Source organism: Clinocottus analis, unplaced genomic scaffold, assembly GCF_023055335.1.
Source record: "Clinocottus analis isolate CAN_PGR_092001 unplaced genomic scaffold, fCliAna1.0.p SCAF_9, whole genome shotgun sequence".
NCBI classification, from domain to species: domain Eukaryota; kingdom Metazoa; phylum Chordata; class Actinopteri; order Perciformes; family Cottidae; genus Clinocottus; species Clinocottus analis.
The window spans coordinates 16912538-16927592 of NW_027176251.1; the positions used below are offsets into that span (position 1 = coordinate 16912538).

The 15055-nt window shown below is 43.3% G+C and overlaps 1 protein-coding gene across 2 annotated transcripts; it reads left to right on the top strand.

The window, feature by feature from the left end:
* Positions 1-185: 185 nt before the first annotated feature.
* Positions 186-12798, top strand: faxcb (failed axon connections homolog, metaxin like GST domain containing b). 2 transcript variants are annotated; one of them, XM_068570016.1, is made up of 7 exons: positions 186-442; positions 2312-2433; positions 4929-5064; positions 5548-5744; positions 9305-9522; positions 10640-10756; positions 11320-12798. In XM_068570016.1, the coding sequence occupies exons 1-7, from the start codon at positions 344-346 to the stop codon at positions 11646-11648; spliced, it is 1218 nt and encodes a 405-aa protein (XP_068426117.1). In that variant the 5' UTR covers positions 186-343; the 3' UTR covers positions 11649-12798. The 2 variants fall into 2 exon arrangements, with proteins under 2 accessions (XP_068426117.1, XP_068426116.1); XM_068570015.1 differs by lacking the exon at positions 186-442 and having other exon boundaries at positions 1989-2433.
* Positions 12799-15055: the final 2257 nt, after the last annotated feature.

Here is a 15055-nt window from a genome sequence, read left to right on the forward strand (position 1 = left end):
CTCGACAGGACATATTTAGCTGGACCACTAGGACTACTCTCACCACAGAAGTTCATCTGACTACAATAACAAGGAAGCCTACTCCGATGCGCGCTCCCTAAAGCCGCGGGAGTGCGCGCCCAACTTGCAGTAGCCAATGGCTGCAGTGAGGACTTTTCGAGCTCATCTCCGGGCATCGGATTAAAATGCCCAGTTCATCCCGTTCCGTTGAAACACCTGCTCGAAAAGACCTGGACAGATTTGTCACCGGTTGACCGGAAGGAAACGGAGATTTGGCCGGAAAGAGACAGGGATTTAACCGACGTACGCGGCCACAACATCTTTTATCAGTATATACGTCCACATGCACCTCTCGGCATGCTCGACAAACCGATTCCAAGAACAGTCGGTGGAGTTATCCGTCAAGATGAATATCTTCTTCCACTTCCGAGGTTGTTCCAGAGTGAGTAGACTTTTGATTTGGATTGTTTTTACATGTTTATACAAACTTCTTGTTCACGTTTGTTAATCAACTAGTTTTTTTTCATGCATATATATATATATATATATATATATATATATATATATATATATATATATATATACACAGCGCACTGCAATATAATTAAATATTTATATTATATATATATATATATATATTATCATATATAATATAATATATATTATATTATATTATAATAATAATTATAAATAATAATATTTATAATTAAATATACTACAACCACACAGGCTCCAGCCTGCGTGAAGTGAGTTATGCTATAATAATCCTAAACAAATACACCGAACAGCAGATATGGTACCGAGGAAGACGTTTGAGAAGGCCGCAGCCCTGACGGTTACATGTATGACATGCATATCACACGGGGACTCAGTTAATGTTGTCATGGTGTTCTTTATGGCGAGCCACTGGTTTCACTGGGACGCAGGGGGCTCGGCTCGTCTGGGCGGGGTGACTGCTGGAGCAGCTGCGTCAAGTTACCACAGTAACCCAAATTATCACCGGAAGTTGCTCGAGTGCACCCTGGAAATAAGAGTATTATTTTTGCTTGTGACAAATGTAATTTTAAAAACACGTTCGTAACTCCTTGTAGTATCTTTTTGTTGAAGATTAATCCGATCTCCTCCTTTTTATTTCTGTCAAAGTTAGATTTTTGTATGGTCATGAATGAGTTCTTGCTCAAATATGCCACAATACACATTAGATCAAAGACAGTGGTGCGAAGACCTACAGATACAGAAAGATGGCGCAGAGTAACAAGGTGATGTGAAACACTTAATATATATATATATATATATATATATATATATATATATATATATATATATATATATATATATATATATATATATATATATATATATGAACAAGTATCTGTAGACGGTTTTGGAAAAGGCAAAAATAATCCAGCACCGAAGTGGGTAGTTTCAGTCCCAACAAACTGCGCTTCTTTGCCGACATCTAGAGCTGAAACATTGATCATAAGTTCTCCAACAGGAAAATTATCAGCTTCTATTTGATACTGAAGTAAATAAAACGTACAAGCAAACACTGAAGCTTTTCGGGACATTCTCAAATAGCTTCTTCATATATGACACAAAATAAAATATCTTTGGGTTTTGGACTGCTGACATCTGACATTCATAGACAAAACGAATCAGGAAATATTTTTCCATTCAATTGAGAATCAAAATAATGTTTAGCAATCTTGATTACACGAGAAGAGATTCAAGTAATTTTACAAGTTGATGTTCAAATACGTTTTCGTTGTTTAAAGAAAATATAAATGAAACTCCATTATGATTATTGTGATTATTATAATTATGATGGTAATTGTGATTGTTGTTATTGCACAAGTCATCAAAAGGACAGTGCAACAAAGCCAAACAGCGAAATCTTATTTTGAATTTGTTAAAACCGGAAGTGAAGCTGCTGTATTTCTAACGAGCTTGACGAGACTTTCTGCGCCCCGCAAAGGAGAGCGGACTGGGCGCAGAGCTTCATCCTGGGGAGGGCGAGTCGAGATGTTTACGCCTTCTGATGCTTCTGGAGCAATAACAGCCGCACGCCGCCGCCATGCCATGGACCACCCGCCGGGCGTTTAGATGAAGCCTAACGGGGACCACAGCAGGGAGGAAACTGGGTGGCTGTAACCGGGAGGGGGGGGCGGGGAGGATGTACTGGGCTGCTGGCTTTGCCTCTTCCCGGCCGTGTGTGGTTGAACTCGGGCGGAATCACAGCCTGCCCCTCGGGCTGTGCGGCTCCGAGCAGCAGCAGTCTCTGTATGGCTATATCATCGCCGTCCCCTTACAGGACTACGGGGGCATCATGTCGGTTCTGGGCTCGGACTCCTGGTGGAAGAAGACCCTGTACATCACTGGGGGGGCCCTGCTGGCCGCTGCAGCCTACCTACTGCACGAACTGCTAGCCATCAGGTAAGGACGCACATCATGCCTCTTCATCCCCATCCCCATCCCCACTTCTTTTTATTTCATCCCCAGAGTGCTGCGCGGGTCTGTTAATGCCGCCTGCGGACGGTGATTTATCGGCGTCATTGGCCATGGGGCGTGATAAAAGTATGAATGGAGACGGGAGTCCTTTCTGTGCAGATCTCGCGGTGGTTGCTGAGGTTTCAGCCCTCTGTTTTCCTCCTTCCAAGGACACGACGCTAGATGGAGAGAGATGCACACAGAAAAAAAATCAAATAAATAATAAACGAGTCACGCTTCCGCTCCCGTATAGCCGCTCCGTCGGCATATGAGCGTGTTATATAGGAAGCGCTCCTCAGACCAACCTCTTCTGAACTCTGCCGTGACAAACATGCAGCTGCCGCCCAGAGAACCGTGCACACAAGGACAACACACCTACATCGATGCCTCGCAGTGATGGCGGGTGGATGAGATGTGATCAGTCCCTGCGATGGATAAGTGGATTTATCTCAGGGAGCTATTGTTAGTGCAGGGAGTGCATATCCAATGGGGAATTATTATTGTTTTTTAATTTATGGCCATGCAGGCCCGTGCCAGGGACTAAGTACATCCTGTAACAGTGGCCTGGTCGTCTCTGCTTTCACTCTCGGCCCCCCGTCATAATCTGCATAACCTTGTATTTCGTGCAGAAAATCACGTGCGGGCCACTGAGGACCCGCCGCAACCCGCCGGCGTCGTGTGTTCGTGCCATGTGACGTGTGTTGTTGGCACTGGCTTGTGTTCTTCTTCCTGTCCTTTAATGGTCGGAGAGCTCGTTGAGTGGTGGAAAGATGAAGCAGGAGCGTGTGATAGACACGAGATTTGGAAAGGTTTCAGCACCGCGTGACTGTGGACAGCGACGTTCAAGACTTCGACCCGTTTCAGCACCACAGGGCAATGGACAGCGACACGTTCAGGCCCAGATGCACATGGATGTTGCATACTGTCTGTCCAGTTTATTAGGTGCACCTAGCTAAAACTAATGCACTTCCCAACTGACAGTAGGCCATAATCATAACATATGTAAAAGTATTGAAGCCATTGCTGTATAGGTGTGATTTAGGAATATATATGATGATGTCACATCATTCTGTGATCCAACCCATCAATATCACCGAGGGTAGAATAAATATCAGCGTAGATGCCCCCCATGGCTCCTAAAATGGAGTAAGAAGCCCCGGCATTGCTCGTCTATGCCGTACACCATCATCTAACACAAAAATATAATAGCTGACCAATGATAGGAAATGTATAAGCATCTAACTCTTTGACTTCATGTTCTTGTAATAACGTTACAGCACTAGCTAGCTAGCTTGAATTCTGCGCTATGAGCATCCATGGTGACCTGCGTGTTATGTCACATTTATGTTCCTGTTAAAGTAAGATTATAATCTCAATAAAACATAATTCCAAACGAGACAATGCCCTAATAGATCTGAATTGAACATTGTTTAACAAGTGCATTGTTGGCCTGGTGATGATAACAATACAGCAATACACTGACTAACAAACATGCATATTGGCAGCATTTCTGTGAGGACAACTGATACAGCAGACCAGGGAGCACAGCCAGACAAAAGAACGTCAGGAGAATAGTGTGTAGTTGTGTTCAGACAGCAGGCACGAGGAATGAGAACTGTGTGTTCAAACGGAGCAGTGTGATGACTCAGTCAATCATTTCAATTTGAATTGAAGTTTCTAATGCCACCCAGCTCGGTGGTGATAAGTGATACAGGAGTTTAGTATCAATAGAGTTTTCCACATGTACTACGTTTGGTTTCCGTCGTCTTTGAAAATAAATATGTGTGTTGGTGGTGGTTGAGAGGTCAGGGACACGGGGACCTGCTGCTGTCACGGTGCTATAATTTACTACAGGTGACCCTTTCCTCCCAGGAAGGTTAGTTAGAGCCTGAAACTGGACAGCAAGTCCCTGCTCCCTGTGCAGATACTGAGGTCTGTTTGGTATTTATCTCACAGCACCAGCTGACCTACAACACAGGTAGTAAAAGCTCTCGCTCTCAGCCAGGATACCGTTACTGTCTGTGAAGTTTGTATCAATGCTCTCTCCATTGTTGTTTCTGCTGGTGTCAACACACACCGACAGGGTTAAAGATATCGAAGCATAAATACACCACAGCCATTTGCTGTGGTGTATTTCTTTCTTGGAGTGAAGTGCTTTTGCATTCTTTCAGTCAGAAATGACTCAAAAGCAAACATTATTCTCACATGAAGGTCTTTTTTTAAATTTTAAGTGGCTTTGGGGACAGCAGATAAATAAACATTTGTTTTGACATTGTGGAATTGAAATTTAAATCTACTAGTATAAGTTTAACAACAAGAGAACTAATCATATTCAGTTATTTTATACAATGGTCCTTTCAAACTGTTCTGGGAGCGTAAGCTCATGTAGATTAGTACGAACTGTTGGCTTACTAAAGATATTGTGTTCTTCATCTGTGTAGGAAGGAGCAGAAGCTGGACTCTAAAGATGCCATCATCCTCCATCAGTTCTCCAGGCCAAAGAATGGCGTGCCCAGCCTCTCGCCCTTCTGCCTCAAAATAGAGACGTACCTGCGCATGGTGGACCTGCCCTACCAGGTGACGCTCCGCAGAATGTCTCAGAGTTTATGTCAGTCTGTCGTGCTGTTTGCCGTGGTGTTTCTACACTACACTTTCTGGAGATCACCAGCTGATATGACAACCTTCCGTGAATAGATAATGTCCAGTAACTTATTATTCAAGGAAATAAAATGCAAAATTGTGTGATGAATTTCCACAAAGTTGACTGATTTAAAAGCAAATGGTCAAAAACTGTGCAGCAGACCGATCCTAGCTTTAAGGTTATGAGACAAGCTACAGAAACAATAGATCATACAATTCAACTTAATAGCATCTCCCAGTTTACTCTTTCTGCTCTCCAGACTCTCTGTACATTTGCAGTGTTCAAACCCAAGCTGAGATAACATTGATGATAAAGTGTCTGACAAATTTCTTTTTGTCAGTCCACAATAACATGCTCTTTTTGTCCAGGATGTGTATCTTGGATTCTACATATTCTCATCTGAGGCTGTCTCTTTGCAGAACTACTTTGATGGAAAGCTGTCGCCGCAGGGTAAGATGCCCTGGATCGAGTACAATCACGAGCAGGCGTCGGGGTCCGAGTTCATCGTGGACTTCCTGGAGGAGAAGCTGGGTGTCAACCTCAACATCAACCTCACCCCGCATGAGAGAGCCGTGTCCCGAGCTGTCACCAAGATGGTCGAGGAACACCTGTACTGGTAGGAAGCTGATGTGTAGAGAGTATGTTGTGTTGGACAAGTCACAATTGTCTTTGGAAACTCTTTTAGAAACCCACATGATGCTTGCTGAAAGCTTGTTTCAGCCTTGAGAAGCTATAAAGCAACGTTAGCTCATTCTGAAGGAAGGATATATGACGTCTCTGTGACTCGATGCCCCCCTTGTGTTTGAGGGCTAAAATGACGCGTTTGCTGACGGGAGTATAGTATGTATTCATATTTCAATACACATTTTACCACCGTAACTCAAACGGTATCAGGAGCCGCCCACACGGACCTTGTTGAAAAAGAGCAATTGAATTTTACGGCGAAAAATCTATATTTTGAGATCTTTTCATTTTGAAGCATTGTTTATGCGGCCTTCCAAGCCAGACCGACTCCATGCTCTCCAGCCTTGTGTTGCTTTGCTGTGGTGAGTCACTCCAGTACCGCTGCGTGAGAAACATGCTGCTGCTAGGAAATTGTTTCCCACTCCTCCCACACCCGGCACAGAGGCTCTGAGTGTTTTCCATTACCTAAAAGTGCTATCCATCTTTCACTATCTCCCCCCCCCCCCCCCCCCCCCCCCACATACACACAAACACACTCACTGTTTGATCCAGGAGGATGTGCCCTATTCTCCTCCATTTAAAAATGTCAGGACACATTTTTAACTGAACCTTAGTCATCACCTTCAGATCATTGCAGGGTTTCCATCTGTAAAGAGAGTGTAAATGAGGATGTCACATGTCACACCGTTCAATGTGTAAAGACATTGTTGTATTTAGGTGAAATATAGGAGATTGCACCTTTTTCGTGTGCTGTAAAAAGGGAATTCCATGACATTTCTCCAAAGCTATAGAGGTCATGCTTCCTGCGTCTCCTCCTTGCTGTCTTCTCTCTGCTCCTCCACACGCCCTGTGCCATGTTTAGACTCACATATAGACCTATTGATTGAATTATTTATGTCAGGGAAGGACACTGGCGGCTGCGTTGCTTATTGAAGGGCTAGAGAGCTGCTGGCCAGCATCAGACAGGAAGTGATGGTGATGTCATACACATGCTGTTTCCCACAAAGCCTTCTGATTGAGGCTGCTGTAAAAATAAGACAACAGGAAACTGTGGTAACGATGCCTAGTGCTTTATCTGCCATAACTATCTAAGCATTTCCTTGGATTATTAGTTTCGTAGAAAGAAAAAAAAGACAGCTGGCCTTTCAAAAAAAATGCACTAATCAATATGTGTAATGTTAACAATGGATCAAATGACTTTGCGTAATGGCAGTTACCCAAAGTCAATTGTAGTGACCTTTTCACATTTTAGCCTCTTTAAGCTCCCTGTAATGTTTTTTTACAACCCATAAATTCCGCCCTCTCGTTCACTGTGTGTCTAACAGCAGCGAGCAGCGCTTATTTAATAAATCCACTAAATGTTTCCTGCCCTGCACCAAACGGCACACAGACAACATTAGTGACTATCTGGTGAACATGGTGGAGAATTTATCTGCTATAAAAAAAAAACACATTTCTTTTTTAAGTGGTTGAACGGAGCTAAAAGGGCAGTAAATATTGGACTTGCATTCATCAGGGGAACTCCATATGAATGCTAATGTTGCTATGTATCTGTTGGAAGTGTATCAGACTTGCTAACACGTGATATTAAGTGTGATTTTTTTTAATAGTTTGTTCCACTGCCCCAGTAGCTAAAGTAATCAATAAAAGTAATTTTTAAATCTAAATACAACCTTTTTCTTTAAACCACTTTTTTTTGTGAAATTCAATCAAAACAAAATTGGTTCTTATAATAGGATTTTTAAAAATTGAAATAATATTTGAACTCTAAAAAGCCAAAGCCTCATCCTTTTGCTGATGATTGTATGAGTTTTAGTGTGCAGTAGGAACCAATTACTCATTACTGTTACTCATTATCTTCTGTTAAATTACAACCAGGAGTGGGAAAAACCTACTCACTGCAATTACAAAGTGCAGCAAGGACAAAAAAAAAAGTCTTGGTTTGCATGTCTCACCCCCTCAAACTCAACGCCTAAATCTTGTTTTGATATTTTACTCTGCTAAGCAGGGTTTTTAAAAAAATCTTGAAACAAAGGACTGTTTATGCTCCTGGGAAAGCAGATACTGTGACAGGAAGTCATTTATGGCCCCTGGACAGTCGCTACTCCCAGAAGTAATGGAGGGCAGATGCTTTAATTCAATCCCTATGGAGCGACTGGTCATCTGGAGTGATCCAGAAGACTGCAGGCTGTGTTACAGTCGCATCCCGGCTCAGGGGTTAACCACGGCCAGCAGAGTTATGACACGAGGCTTTCAGAAGAGCTGTGAGAGAAGCTGAATGCGTATTTCCAATAAGGGCGGTGCGAAAAAGTGCAAGTGTATAAAGATTCAGACGCTTAATCTTGTTAGTGTTTAAGCAGCTTGGCCGGGAAAAATATCAACAGAGAGCAGAGTCCATGTTGAATGTACCAAATATCAGAGACAGTTACTCTTTTAATACATTTTGTGTATTAATGAGATAGATGCAGGTGTCTCTTATTAACTAACTTTATTAAATCTGCAGCCACAAAAGAGCAGATGTAGATCAGTAGAAGGAGAGTTAGAGAGGCGTGTTTGCACACACAGACATGATCCGTCTGTCTACTGCTGTGAGACAAATCTCTACTTAACGTCAGGCCGGCTCATGAAGCTGCCCAGCTTCCTTTTTTTTATTTAAAGATTTGAACACGAGCAAGAGGAATGTCTCAACAAAGAGGCCGTGCAATGCAACCAATAGTGTTGTTTGAAAACAAATATAAATATCCAAATCTGCAATGAAATTTCTGGGGTGCGTTTACAGTCACCTTTTCTCCTCTAACCTATTTACTGGAGGAGAGGCAGCGGCAGACTGCGAGCATTTCCTCATCGACACACAACAGCGGCCTGACAGTTTGGAATATATGACGTTGTGTCCCGGCAGCGGCTTGACAGCAGCGAGCTGATGAATGGGCAGCGGGACTGAAGTGGTGGTGCACTTTTATTGATGAGGAAAAGTAAGTTGTCAAAAGCCATAAAGCTTTGATGGCAGTAGGACACAGGAGCTGAACCCCTGATTTAAAAAGTCGTATTGTTAAAACCAGCGTGCATGTCCGATTCCTGACGAGCTCAGCTGCTTCCTTTTTGTTTTTAGAGCTAGCATCGCTGATGAGGACTTGTGTGCAGCTTGTAAGAGTTGCTTTACGTTGCTAAAATACAGATTTAGCTCACTAGAGCTGGAAGTAGGTGAACCTTTGGACATTAGTCTCAGTAATAACTGTGAATAATAACTGTAATACCTGTGTAATGACTGTTTTTCTACTGTGACAAAGTCGATCCAGAGGACTAGTGAGGATACAAGAAGGTGTTGCATCTTTAATATCTCTGTTTTGAAAAATAACTGCTGTGTAAATGTTTTGTTTTGTTGATACAAAATGAGTCTATCGCAACAGAAAGTGGGCAACCCTCGCATGCTCTGACACAGTGAAAGCCGACGTGACTTCAACGCTGTCGTGTCTTGTGTGCGTGTTCTCTCAGGACGATAGCCTACTGTCAGTGGGTGGACAACCTGGAGGAAACTCAGAAGCTCCTGGCGATGAGCGGCCCCCTGAGCGACACACTGAAGTGGCTGCTGAGCCACCTGAACGGCAGCATGGTGCGCAGGGAGATGTACGGCCATGGCATCGGGCGCTTCTCTAAGGACGAGGTCTACGCACTGATGGAGAAAGACCTGAGGACGCTGGCCACACTGCTGGGTAGGACAAGGGCTGTGCGTGTGTGTGTGTGTGTGCGTGTGTGTGTGTGTGTGTGTGTGTGTGTGTGTGTGTGTGTGTGTGTGTGTGTGTGTGTGTGTGTGTGTGTGTGTGTGTGTTCTTAATGCCTCCAAAACTTTGCCATTAAAATGTTGTTATCTCATCAAATGAATGAGGGTTACCCAAACTCTGTGATATGATCTGATTCGAGAGTGACAAGATTTTTCTATTTGGGTTAAAATAATTACATATTATTACATATTATAGTAAACCGTACATATCCAGCCATGAGTACATAGAGTCCTGCTCGATTTCTCAAATAACTAGATGGTCTAAAATCTATTCAGAAATTAAGTTTGCAGGAAATCAAAAGTGGCAGCTTAAAGATGGAGTCAGGCACATGACGTATGTTCATTTTAAGACATTTGTATTAAGCTCATTTGTTACAGCACCACAAAGCGATAATGGCCAAAAAGCAGTTGGATAGCTCTGGCAGACTAATGTGGCTTAATGAAGCATTAGTAATAATGACTAATAGAGCCTGACACATTATTTCAGGCTACATATGCACAGGGATAAATCCTTGGATGAAAAGGCATGTTTTACAATATTAATAAATAACTGTCTGGAGTTAAGCAGCGTGCAAACACATTTCAATTCCTTCCAGACAAAAATCCCAAAAGATTCATTGGTATCTGTCCAAACTGCATTGCCTTTGTGTTTGCACTTAAAGATGGGAGAGTTGGAGATGTCCTTAACAAGGATACAAAATCAGTCTTCAGATGGAAACACAGAGTGGAGACGAAAGTGATTTCCATCGATCTGTTTGTGGCTTTTCAACAAACGACCACTCGTTGAAAAGCAGAAAGCGGATATAGCGAGAGTTAAAGCACCGTCAGTACACTCAGCTTCTCAGTTAACGTTTTCCACTCGAGCACCTAAAGTGTGAATCTGAAATCTGAAAAAAAATACGAGACAACAGACTCTAAACAAAACCCAAATTGTTAAGTGTTCATTAATGTTTATTTCCGTACTGTTTCATTATTTTATAACAATACTTGAAAACTGAAAATGTTTCTGCATCAGATCTTTACATTTCTGTGTATTCTTTGTCCTGCAGGAGACAAGAAGTACTTTATGGGCTCTAAAATATCGACATTAGATGCCACAGTGTTTGGGCATCTAGCCCAGGCTATGTGGACTCTGCCTGGGACACGACCAGAGCAGCTCATCAAAGGTCAGTGCATCTGTCAAGTAGCAGAACACAATATTCTAATAATGAACCAAATGACCAAAAGTACATTATTGCATATTCACTGTGTATCATAATGCTGTAGTTTGAGCTTTGTTGTCGCCCTGTAATGCAGTTTATATAATATATAAGCAGAGTTTACATTGTTATTTACAGTTTTCCTTGCTGACTTGTTATTGATGTATTTGTCTATTTCAGCCACTAGATGGCAGTCATATTTTACTGCAATGCAGTGCCACTGACACAGGCTCTAATTGTTGCTTTCACATCTTGCACAGAGTAGGGCACACTTGAGTCTTTTTATCTTTCCAGAGAGCAAAATCAGAGCTGGTAAACGAACATTTGCAGTTTCTCTGTAGATGTTTTGATACATTGTTCCTGACGAAAGGGCTCATAATGAAGAGATAGCACGAAACCTAAAGTATCCCAGACGTATTGTCCTCTGTGTCAGACTCATGATGTGGGTTGACGCCAGCGGTACCTCCTGCTGCTGCTAACCGTACCTGTGAAGGCGTGTGCATGTGAAACCTGCTGTGATGTCTTCGCAGGGGAGCTGATCAACCTGGCCATGTTCTGTGAGCGGATGCGGAGGAGGTTCTGGCCCGAGTGGTTTGTGGAGATGGAGGATCTATATTTTGACGGAGAGAGTGAGAGCAGCGGCGGCGGCGTCTCCCCTTCAGGCCTGCTGGACTTTGGCCTCTTCTCACGGACCGACACTCTGGACGACAGCGACGCCAGCAGCCACTCGGCCGGACACACGCACACGCGCACACACTCGCCCGAGTCTGACCACTCGCTCTTCGACTCAGACGTGGGCACGGGATCCGACAATGACATTCAGCTCAAGGAGGAGCTGGTCCCCGACCCGGAGGTTTGACCGGAGAACGGTCGCGATCGGCTGACAGATTGAGACTGACGGGAGACGAGAACTGTGCCGGTTAAGCCGGGGAAACCTGGCAGTCTGGACGGGTTGCCAAAGAGCAGCACTCACAAGCTGAAGAAACTATTCCAGCTCCTCCACCTCCAGTACCCACAACAATATACCTTTCTGATGGACAGGGTATTAATATGCAGAGCTTACAAACTGAACCTTATAATACACATGCAACTGTGTGGTCTGCCCCCCCTCCTGTGACATCAGAACTGCCCCTGTGGCAGTTTCTCTTTGCCTTATTTGTCTCGTTCTAAGATGCAGAAGCCGGTGTGAAAGGTGAACACAAAGGATACACCTCGAAGGAAAGCAGCGGCGGTGCAGACGCGGCAGGTGGCACATCACTTGCTATGAAACGATGCGACTAATCACCACTCCGCCACGTGTCTTAACGCACAAACCCGGTGGAACAGGTGGAGATTGATCATGTGGCTGAAAGGAACAGCTGCTGTGTCCCCGCTGTTAACCATCCGTGTGCTGGAGAGGAGACACAGATGACACCGGGTGCCAGTTCGTTCTCAAGTCTAGATTGATCCTCGTGTCGTTTCCTTCATGCCACTGTGTGTGTGGGGAGTATCTGTATCAAAATGTGCCGGATGTCCCCATTAAGACCACGTCCGAAGATGCACTCCTGTGGAATAGAAGTCAGAGGGAAAGAGGGGCAGATGTGTGTTTGATTTACCAGTTATTGTCTTTATCGCTCACTTGTTAGTTATTATTTGTCGCACTTTGTTATTGGCTAAGTCGGTGCTTTCAATCATTTGATGGAAACGTCCTTTTGGGTTTGGGTGCAATTTGTATATGTGACCACTAGGTGGAGTCAGCAGTCAGCCTAATGCCTTTTTTTAATTTATTCTGCAACATCAAGGTCATTCCACCCCGAGGACCTGCAATGCAAATAATTTTCCTGCAGTCCCAAACTTTAATATAGTGGTTTCCATTCATAGGTGACCTGTCAGTCTGTGTGGAGGTGCAAAGTGCACACTGAGCTCAGCAACTATACTCCGCCTTAGTTCTTTCACTAAATACATGGGTGAGAATTGTTATTTTTTGTTGCGATATATTTTATTATCAGTGCCGCTTTATTATTTCTCTCTGATCCTATGATACATATATATATATATATATATATATATATATATATATATATATATATATATATATATATATATATATATATATATAGTTAATATTTGTTTTCTTACTGCTCTCAAAGAGAGATGTTTTTTTGCACTAGTGGAAATTTATTTTCACCTTATTTCAATCTGCTGTGGAGGTAGAGGACAGCATAGGCCAAATGAATGGGGAACATAGATGTGTGTATGTAGAAGTACAGCGCTGAGTGTTCTGATCACGATTGTGCTGCGTCGCTGTGGATTTTACTGGGTGTGAATGCCATCAATGAAGCAGTAGATGAAGTCTTTGTAGAGACAGTCAGAATACCAAATGGACAGAACTGAACATCACTACTTTAGAAACCTTGGGTAATAAAATGGACCAAAATGTCTCCGGTATTGTTCGCTTGGGTCCGTCGCGTTAAGCCCGCTGGAAGTGCAGGTAATGGCAATATGATTGATGTAAAAAGATTGTGGTGCGTATAGAGTAGATGTGATTTAAGGTTAAGGGTCAGTTCACTCAAGTAACAAGAAAGCTCTCTTACTTAAATGTTATGGAGCCATGCAGGGAGTTTGGGTTCTATTTCTCCAGGTTTTCAGATGAAGGTGAATTGATATTTGCTTGTTGTGTTCATAGTATTCGTCCAAGATTTGTCCATCTATTATGTCAAATCCTTAATGCTTTTTTCCTGATTCATACAGTTGTTAGAATTTTAAAACGAAGACAGCGATGCTGTGGAAACCTGTGGATTTTTACTTTAAGCTGCTACAGTCATAGTTTCATATTAACAAGGGATCAATGTGATGTGAAATGGGTCGCTTGTTAGGATGAAACCACAGAGGTCGATCACCAAACGCTGCAGATTCCCTAAATTGTTGCAGTTGTGGTTTAACAGCCCGCACCTTTCTTGTTTGGATTTGCACTCAATCATTTTCCACATGCGTTTCCACCAACAAAGCAAAAGCAAAAAGAGAAGAGAAAACACAGTTCGCCCCCTGCTCTGCACCAAACAACAGCAGACAAAGTTAGAGACCAGTTGGTGACCATAGTGGAGCATTTACCAGCGTAAGAGGCAGATATTTCCCTCAGGGGTTGGTGTAGAGCAAAAAGCAGAGTGAATATTGGACTTACTCACTCCGAATGAATGCTAATGCAGCGCCGTGTCTGCTGGATTGTAATTGTTTGCCACGCCAACTTCAAAATGAGACTCTCTGCATGGCTCCATGTGTGTAAAGATGTGTTTGTGGTGAGGTGACCCTTCAGACGAGAAGCCCCGATAGTTAGTGACAGGAGGCCAGAGTTTGAGCCAGACACTTGGACTCAAAGGCAACCTTCTGCCGCCACATTGTCCGGCGGTTCATATCCCGTCGACCCGCCCCTCACCTGGATTGTGCGCTTTTCAGTCGCCTCATCCAGTCTGGGCATCATATACAGTTGGACTGCTTTAATCAAGCCATATTAAAACTAAATGTCTTGTTATCATCGCATTACTGCCGGGGTAATGTTAATATTGTATGTGTGACAAAGTGTACCATATTGTATGTAGAGCAGACTGACTGTTTAAACCACCTACGGGTGTGCAGTTAAAACTGGAGCGACTGGTGGATTTCAATAAAGAATAGCTGTGACAATTTTAAATAGGCTTGTTGTTGTGAGTTTAATTTGCATCCTCATTATGTGTCTGGGGTTAATAAAAGGGATGTTGATGTTATGACGCTGCTTTATTGGGCTCTGCTCTGCTGTTTAGTAATAATAATAGCCCACAGATTGTGTTATGTTGTCATATCTCTGGCTGTATTTCTTTCGTGTGTGGTTGTGTGTTTTCAATCAGACTAACAAGTCGCAATCATTCAGGTGCGGAGGGGGGCTGATTAGGACTCTGCCAGCTGCTGGAGGCGAGAAGAGGAGGAACGGGAACTGGAAGAGGACATTTTACGAGAAAAATAAGAAACAAAAATTAGAAGGATTGGAGGAAGTTGAGTCAGGACGAGAGAAAGGCACAACAAAACGTGGAAGTAACCAGGAGCGAGAGGAGAAGGATGAGGGGGGAGCAGGTGGTGGAGAGGAGAGAAGGGGTGAAGAGGCCGGCACTGAGGAGTGAAGGGGTAGATGGGAGTCACCGGGGAAGAGGAAAGGAGTTTTTGGAGGGCAGGGAAGGAGAGTTTGAGTTTAAGAGGAGCAGAAGGGAAGGAAAAGGAGAGAAGTTGATGGGGAGGAGGAAAAGCAGACAAGAAAAA

Excerpts from the sequence above, each read along its gene's own strand:
- faxcb (XM_068570015.1), top strand. The coding sequence starts at position 2,174 with ATGTACTGGGCTGCTGGCTTTGCCTCTTCCCGGCCGTGTGTGGTTGAA. Across the intron at positions 5,065-5,547 it reads TGGTGGACCTGCCCTACCAG|AACTACTTTGATGGAAAGCT; the intron begins GTGACGCTCCGC and ends GTCTCTTTGCAG. Across the intron at positions 9,523-10,639 it reads GACGCTGGCCACACTGCTGG|GAGACAAGAAGTACTTTATG; the intron begins GTAGGACAAGGG and ends TTTGTCCTGCAG.